Raw genomic sequence first — 9,246 nt, 5'->3', positions numbered from 1 at the left:
CCCAGCTTCCTAGCCCACTGATTTACAGTGACAAAAAAGTATTATATTTATTAACACCCCAGTATTATAATCTTAACTTAAGGGCATTTCTCCCATTTCAACGAGCAGGGCAGGGACTGGGATAGTTCTGAAGGCCCCACAGTTAAGCGTCAAAGCCCTTGCATGCACCACACCTAACTTAGCCAGAACAGGTTTAGAAGCAGATCCATACACCAAACCTAGCACACACTCTGGGTTGTGTAGTTTTTTTAAACGCTCTGTAGTCCTGTGGCTGCATCCATGATTTTAACCATTTGTAGTAGCCTAGACTTTGTCTGTGATGAATGTAAAACAATATTTATATAAACATAAAGAAATGACAATTATTGACTTTACATAATTTTCCACTTGTTTATTCTTCATGGTTCTTTATATCTATTGTGATTCCAAAGGGTCAGTTAGTGCAACCCCATTCAAAAATCAACAATGATATAATATAAGAAAAAATCTCACACACCTTTAAACAGAACTGATGTTGTCACATTTAGGCTAACTATGATTCATAACCACTATTTAACATTGATGTATTTTCTTATATTTCATTCTCTTTTACAAAACACACAAAATCAAAGACAACATACAGCATTTACACTTCTTTTTTTCTTTTTTCTTTTTTTTTTTACTTTTTTATATTCATGGTTTCACAAACAGTTTCTATACTTACATACAATCAACTACAATTTCTACAGCACACTACAATGACAAAAGTGATAGATTCTTTGTTACATTTAATTAATGGCAATGCAATCTTATTGACAAAAGCTTCAAGACTTAGTGTTGTTTTTAGAGAGTATACATGAATGTTAGCTGTTAAGTCCTGTGTCATTATTAAGCCAACACTCAGCATTTTAGTGGACAAGGCCAGCATATAGTAATGTGCTCCAATTCCCAATAGCTTCAAAGAAGAGAATTAGAGACAAATACCCAAACACTTATTGCTTTGTTAACGTTTGCACGCACGATTGACTGTTGCTCAGGCAACAAGTTAATTATACAAAAAAACCCTGTAACATAAGCTAAGATATGTATCTAAAAGAGAGACAATTTTGACTTGGACAGTCTGAACTGAGTCACTGAGACAGGTTAGAGCTTTAACAGCATTCAATGTTGAACAAATACAACAGTTATCTTGACATCGTGGTTCTTAAATTTCATGGGTGATACAGGACAACATAGAGAGAATAGGACTGCTGACTTTTTATATTTGTACAGTAATTGTGCATTTATATACTATCAATGTGCTTTTAAGAGGGAATCTGGGCAAATTTAGTTTTCTGACTTTCTGGCTATTTGGCTTCTGAAGCCATTATTTCTTGTAGTTTTAAAACAAGAGCAGCTGGACGCTTAAAGACGCTTTGGAGATGAGTTGTGAAAAATCTTCATTACCATAATGAGTCCAGTTGTTCTTGTTTCACGTGATCAATAGCTGAAAACCTACAAAAACCTACTGCAATGTAGTATGTTATAAGTACATTTATTTATAACTTCATGGAATTCATGGTGTAATGTGTAAATTCAGGCCATACAAAATATTTGGCAATAATTTATGAGCGATGGCACACTCATAACTAATGGGTCAGATGTCAAATTTGGAGCGAGATCAGTGTGAGACAGAGGGAGTGAGATGTAAGGGGCAGGTCATCAAAGCTTGAAGCACTTATGTTCACAACTGCACTTATGTTCACAATCTTGTCATTTAGTAGGTTTTGGTCTTTGTGCTCTTGCTAAACGCTCACCTTGTCCTTCGTTCAGTCTCTAGCAAGGCTGTATCAGAATGCGTCTTGAAGACCTCAAGGCATTCACAATTGTGCATGTACGATCGTGTACAATTAGTGCAATGGGTTTTCTATTTATTCAACTGTCTTGAGTCTATGTATGGCTGCTATCCTACAAAATGGCAGTTTGGACGGAAACTATTTTTTTTGTTAATCTGACATGTTAATGATTGTTTTTCTTTTATCATGCAATTGTGAACATATTATCCTTGCGTGTCAAGATCAGGGGAATGTGGCAATCATTTATGCCGAAACTCTGTGCTGTTACCAGTGTGGGATATATGACAATCAGCCCTTGACTGTGAGTTCTCTATGGTGAATGTCGTGTTATATATAGCTACATTTGTCTAATAAAGCACAAGTAAACACAATGCCCCAGTGGACTCAAAATCCATGCCCTTATTAGCAGAATAATCATTTTCAACTGCATTTAATCCTCGTTGTTCAACGTGTTATGTGCTCCAAGGACATCCACATTAGGAAAATTTAAAATAGAAGAACTCTGCTGCAATTTTAATATCTACTCTACTGACTTTCTATTAAATTCAGTCTTTCTTGACCCAAGAGAAAAAACAGGTTAAGTAGGTCCAGTACGTTCACACACCATCACATCATGTTCCATTATCAATATAAGACAGCTACCCCACAACCTTTCACAAATCAGAATTGGTTTGCCAAATGGTAGCTAAATGGTAACAAAATCGTAAAAGACATAAAAAATAAAACAAAATCTCAATATTGCACAGAGGTTCAATATTGCACTCATGAAGCACGTTCATTAATATAAACATTCGGTTCACACAAATAATTAGATTATAGTTTATCTGTCATCCCTTACACACTTAAAACAAATTGTGCCTGCAATAAAACAGTAAAAAAGAAAACTGTAGGCTTTTTGTGTAACTTTTTTAATCCTGTTGATTACCTGCTTTTCTTCCTTATGTAATAGTATGATTTAAGGTAATAAAGGAATAAAATATTTTTAGACCATTCTGTGGCGTGTGCTCTAAGAAGACTGGGGTAAGGTACATCAATGTTCATGTTATCGCCGCTACCAAGAGCAGAAGTATTTTGTGGGTAGGAAATGTCAACACATAACGGTAACTAGAGATTATTCGATGAGCAAATGCAACTTGTCCAGAATGCTGTTCACATGTTGTACTCTGAATTTTCATAAATTTACATACATACATTGTGCCATGCATAACACCCTCCAAAACATATTTCATAAAAGAAAAAGTCTAAGTCTGGGAGGAGAGCTTCCGAAAAGGCATTTCTTACAAAGAGATATATCATATGATTAAACTATGATGATTGAGTGTGAGATCCTGAACATTTTAATCAAATATTGTTTGGAACATTCTCACTGGTTGTACTTCAAATGTACATTTTAACAAACAGCTTCATCTTTGTGATGAAATGGCGATCATGACAGCACAAAATGTGCACTTGGCGATGAAAAACAAATCCATTGACTGATTTGAATGCTCTCATGAATGTTTGGAGGTGATCAGAAACAATGTTTTAAAGGGAGAGGGGCTCGATGAACTCATCACATTCTAACAACAACAAAAGCAAACCTGGAATGTTCTATAATCTATAAAATGGCAGTTAGTCTGTACACCAACACAAGACCTCAGAAGATAAAGAATGACGATGATGTCTTTGATTAAAGAGAAAGCCAAGAGTGTTTTGGTATTACCCAGCAAAGTCAAAAATGCTTCAACCGAAAGCGAAAAATGACACATTTTTGATTCTATGTCCGACAATAGCAAAGTACTCGAGACTTGACGGGTGAGGTGAATTTGATCAGAAGAATGGAAGTGACTACAAAGAACTCTGCAACAATGGCTAGTGGTCATTTCTATAAGTCTATTTGCATGGCTCATTTTCAAGAGCCCCCATCCCCTGACCTCCAACCCCAGGTGTATGTAGTCATCCTTGGGGGGACTGAATCTAAATTTACTATTATATTCCGGGAACGAAATGTCATGCTCTCACTAAAAATGTTATTACTTTAGCCTCATGTTTCTGCAGAAAATCTGAGCAACCAACAACAATTTGTCTCAGCTCAAGGTTTATTCGGTCATTCTAATGGTTTTTCACAGCTTCACTATTGATAGCATGGATGGGTAACTATCAAATAATCACTAATCCCAAATATTTACATCAGATCTTTGTCGCTCTTCTGTGTGGTCTTAGTATGTGCACAAACTTTACTCTATCATTTTGAGGGAGGGTGAGAGGGTAGGGTTTGGAGGGCTCTTGAGCTGTTCATTCACAGTGTGGCAAAAACTCTTCTGCCCCCCCCTAAAGTTGTTGGCGCCACACTATTGCAGCACCTGACCCCGCGTCTCTGGTAGTTTGAGGGCCAGAAAACTGCCCATCGCCAGTGCCCCCGAAGCAAAGAGGATGGGCACAGCCTTGGTGATACCAACGAACGAGGTGAAGATGCTGATTCCTAAAACAGCCGCTAATTTACAGAGGGCATTGAGGAAGCCAAATGCTGTGGTTCTGAGAAAAGAGAGGAGACACATAGAGTACAGAGTCAGGTACATGTCTGTTGTTTGATCATGCATTAAGAAGGAATAAAAACATCCCAAATACATCTCTTTTCTTTCTGATATGAACTGTTAATGTGAGTTTTAGAACTTCATCTATGTTGTTTAAGCATCGATTTTAAAGGGTGTAGGTACTCCATATAACCACAAGGTGGAGCTGTAATTTGTAAAAGGAAAACTCAAAAGCTGTTCTCACAGTGAATATAGGAGCAACACAGAAGATACATGTTCTTGCTTTGAGACAAATAATGATGTTCCACAAAAATAGTATATTTTACTTTATATTAGGTTGTATTTCAATGAATAAATCAAAGTAGGATTTACATCAACCATAGTAAAGCCATTAGGTGGCAACAAGACAGCTACCAATGATTTCTCTCTCCAATGTCATACATCCCTGTGAGCCAACCAATCATTCTAGGGCAACTCTTATTACATTATTTAACACGTCATTCAGCACCACTGACCGTGTCTTCATGGTGTCAAGGAGATTTCAGGGCATGCCTAAATTGCCTACCTCTTGTCAGAGGGGTAGAGCTCGACGGTCAGCACATCCAGGGCATTCCAGGAAGCGATGCTGATTCCCCCAAACAGGCAGAGCAGAGCAATCATGGCTGACTCGCTGTTGCCAAAAGACAGGAAGAAACAGCTGATGCAAGAGATCACACTGGAGCCCGCTGGAGGTAGACAAAGAGAGAAAAGGAGAGGTGAAGGAAAAGCTTGACATATATAGAAAGGACTATAACAACTGAAGTATCAGCCTGTTGTTTTGAACTGTAATGTAATTAGACCAGACAGTGCATGAAAAATGTAATAAACATGGTCCCCTCACTGCTCTGTCCAAATCATCTAGCTGTTGTGCAGACAAAACAACATAATGTAGACAAAACTAAATCATTTTTTGGACTAATAATACTCCGGCAACTGGATCAATGACAAACCTTGGCAGTACATATCAAAATGTTATTGATAAACCTGAGGTGACGTTGATGCTGTTAAATATAAATCAGGCCTGTTTTCCTGCAAATTTCCTCTCAGTCCTAGATTATGGTTATCCAACGAAGGTTAAAATGAAGGGCAACTGGACTTGGTTGAAGCTACTGGAAGACGTTTCGTCCCTTATCCAAAGGACTTCTTCAGTTCTGACTGACTGGCAGGGAAACTCAGCCATTTAACCTCAGTGGGGTCGTTATCTCGGGTCATCGATACCGCTGGTTCGTTAGTGTTCCTTGTTGCTGTGACGACAGTCGTTACAGTCGTTGAGACTACCTGAGGCCAAGACTGAACGACCATCGTTGGTATCTTCACCTGAGGCCAATAGGTTACGTTTGTTGAGTTTCCTGGGAAGTGATGAAAGGACAGCATTGTACGTGGGGGATAAGTGGTGGCGTAGACCCCCTCCCCTGTTCAATGACGGCTTCTCAACCCTGGTGTAGATGGCTTCCTTGACACCTCTTTCAAACCATCCATCTTCTCTGTCTAAAATGTGCACCTGGTGGTCCTCAAACGAGTGTCCTCTGTCCTTCAGATGTAAGTAGACAGCAGAGTCTTGACCTGAGGAGTTGGCCCTTCTGTGTTGAGCCATGCGTTTGTGTAGTGGTTGTTTAGTCTCCCCAATATACAGGTCTGTGCATTCCTCACTGCATTGGACCGCATACACTAGATTGCTTTTCTTGTGTTTGGGTGTGCGGTCTTTGGGGTGGACCAGCATCTGTCTTAGTGTGTTTTTGGGTTTAAAAAACACAGGGATGTTATGTTTGTTAAAAATCCTCCTGAGTTTCTCTGATACTCCAGACACATATGGAATCACAATGTTGTTGCGTTTGACCTTCTTTTCCTCCTCCCCTGTAGTTTTGTTCTTCTTGGATTTTGTGGCTGTCTTTCCGTGAACAATATTACCGTTTGTATCCTGGAGAAGCCATTCCATGCATTTATGGACTACCCAAGATACACAAAGAAGGAGCCCCACTCAGGCCGATTATCAGCAGCATGAACTCGGTCACCTACAACATTGCCAAACACATTTCCACCATCTTAGCTCCATTGGTGGGAAACACGCCTCACCACATCCAAAACTCTATTGACTTTGTAAACAAAGTTCGAGGACTAAAACTGGATCCAGATGAAACCATGGTATCCTATGATGTGACTTCTTTGTTCACCTGCATCCCCACCATAGAGGCAGTAGAAACCGTTAGGAAACGGCTAACACAAGACAACACCCTGGACAACAGAACTAGCCTCAGCCCTGACCAAATCTGCAAATTACTCGACCTCTGTCTAAACACCACCTATTTCCAGTACAACGGTGGATTCTACAGACAGAAGCATGGCTGTGCCATGGGCTCACCGGTATCCCCGATTGTGGCCAACATCTACATGGAAGAAGTGGAGAATAAAGCCCTCAACTCCTTCAGAGGAATAGCACCGAGCCACTGGTACAGATATGTGGACGACACCTGGGTCAAAATCAAAAGCCAGGAAGTGCAAGCCTTCACAGAACACATCAACTCTGTGGACAGTAACATCAGGTTCACACGAGAAGATGTTCACAACAACAGTTTGGCCTTCCTGGACTGCGCTGTACACATTGAAGAGGACAGGAGCCTGCAGATTGGTGTTTACAGAAAACCCACACACACAGACCAATACCTACTCTTCGATTCACACCACCCACTGGAGCACAAGCTAGGGGTCATGAGAACACTGCACCACAGAGCGGAAAACATACCAACAAGCGCCCAAGCCAGAGAGAAGGAACAGAACCACCTGAAGGGGGCACTTACAGCCTGTGGATACCCTAAATGGGCTTTTGTGAAGACAGCCACAAAATCCAAGAAGAACAAAACTACAGGGGAGGAGGAAAAGAAGGTCAAACGCAACAACATTGTGATTCCATATGTGTCTGGAGTATCAGAGAAACTCAGGAGGATTTTTAACAAACATAACATCCCTGTGTTTTTTAAACCCAAAAACACACTAAGACAGATGCTGGTCCACCCCAAAGACCGCACACCCAAACACAAGAAAAGCAATCTAGTGTATGCGGTCCAATGCAGTGAGGAATGCACAGACCTGTATATTGGGGAGACTAAACAACCACTACACAAACGCATGGCTCAACACAGAAGGGCCAACTCCTCAGGTCAAGACTCTGCTGTCTACTTACATCTGAAGGACAGAGGACACTCGTTTGAGGACCACCAGGTGCACATTTTAGACAGAGAAGATGGATGGTTTGAAAGAGGTGTCAAGGAAGCCATCTACACCAGGGTTGAGAAGCCGTCATTGAACAGGGGAGGGGGTCTACGCCACCACTTATCCCCCACGTACAATGCTGTCCTTTCATCACTTCCCAGGAAACTCAACAAACGTAACCTATTGGCCTCAGGTGAAGATACCAACGATGGTCGTTCAGTCTTGGCCTCAGGTAGTCTCAACGACTGTAACGACTGTCGTCACAGCAACAAGGAACACTAACGAACCAGCGGTATCGATGACCCGAGATAACGACCCCACTGAGGTTAAATGGCTGAGTTTCCCTGCAGGTCAGTCAGAACTGAAGAAGTCCTTTGGATAAGGGACGAAACGTCTTCCAGTAGCTTCAACCAAGTCCAGTTGCCCTTCATTTTAACCTTCGTTGGATAACTATGACCTGGATGACTGAGAATCTTCATAGACATCTAGATTATGGTTATATCAACTACAGTACAGTATAAGCTTGCATCAGCCCCTCTGAAACTCAGCAGTTAAGATTTGTTAGTGCCAACCTTGTTTCTGTGTCATCACTGGCTTTTGTTGATTCATAAAGTACCTCTAAATAGATTAGCATTTCATTAACTATTAGGTCTCACCAGGAGATCTGGAACTTGCTGTGCAGACTGGCCATACATTCTATGAAATTCATACTTTCAGCTCTAGAAGTAAGCTTAGACTACATGGACGGCTGGATTCTATCACATACCTTGAGAGACCACCACAGAGCTACAGACAGAAGCACTCTGATTCATAGAAAGTATAGTGTTGTAGTGGGCTTTAAGGAGGACGCCACCTCATTAGCTGGGGAACAATGACCATTAGCCCTTCTTAATGTGAGGTCACAGTAGCAGCCACTGAACTATCCTATATTTTTTTAAAACCTTACTTTTTAGGACAGTGGTAACTAGCCTGTATGATATTTCCAGCAACATCTCTGCAATCCCACATAGTTTTATTTGTTTATTTGAATTTGATAGGGAAAATGCAATTTAACATATTTCCAGTACATGAAACTGATGAGTTTATAGCTGTTTTCAACTCTTGTCCCTAGCTAGGCATTTCTGTGCAAAGTGTAATTAAAATATACAGCTTTCAGTATCATAAAACCATAAACCACTTGGGTGGTACAAGTCCTATCTTCTGCTGACAGCAAATCACAAAAGTGCCTTAAACCCAGAGCCAGTGGTTTGTAAAGCAGAGCAGAATTTGACTATGTTTTAACACCAAGTAACCCTTCTTCTTGTCTTTCAGTGCACATGGTGCTGAGTAATGTGGCTCTGCGCTCATATTACCTAGCATCCTCAGCCGTCCGATCTTGTCCATGAGCAGTGCAGAGACGATGTTGCCTGGCAACACAGCCAAGGTGCCCAGGAAACTGACAAAGTAGACCATATAGGCATTGTTCTCATCACTGACATCACTGAGCAGGCAGCCCTCTTTGTTGTGCAGGAAAGTGCTGTTGATGAGCTTGCAGTTGACCAACCTATACTTGAAGAGATCTAGGGAGAGGGAGGGATGGGATGAAGAAGATGGCGAGAGGAGAAAGAAAGGGAGCAGGATTGAAGTGGTTCATAGTGCAGTACGCTTATTGACATGACAGAGAGAAAAGATGT

General features: G+C 40.8%; 1 protein-coding gene across 1 annotated transcript in view; it reads right to left on the bottom strand.

Annotated features, from left to right (window-relative positions):
* Positions 1-365: 365 nt before the first annotated feature.
* Positions 366-9,246, bottom strand: part of sv2a (synaptic vesicle glycoprotein 2A) — a 60,128-nt gene continuing 51,247 nt past the window's right edge. The window contains exons 11-13 of the mRNA XM_038710683.1: positions 8,926-9,132; positions 4,893-5,052; positions 366-4,328 (exon numbers count right to left, since the gene is read on the bottom strand). Coding sequence (XP_038566611.1) covers positions 4,145-4,328; positions 4,893-5,052; positions 8,926-9,132 — 551 coding nt within the window. The 3' untranslated portion in view covers positions 366-4,144. The remainder of the gene's footprint in view (positions 4,329-4,892; positions 5,053-8,925; positions 9,133-9,246) is intronic.

The sequence above is a fragment of the Micropterus salmoides genome, unplaced genomic scaffold (assembly GCF_014851395.1).
Source record: "Micropterus salmoides isolate LMB-PRFRI ecotype aquatic unplaced genomic scaffold, ASM1485139v1 Ms_hic_scaffold_11, whole genome shotgun sequence".
Classification (NCBI taxonomy): Eukaryota; Metazoa; Chordata; class Actinopteri; order Centrarchiformes; family Centrarchidae; genus Micropterus; species Micropterus salmoides.
Note: the sequence above shows the minus strand (reverse complement) of the source record. Positions and strands in the feature narration are given on the sequence as shown.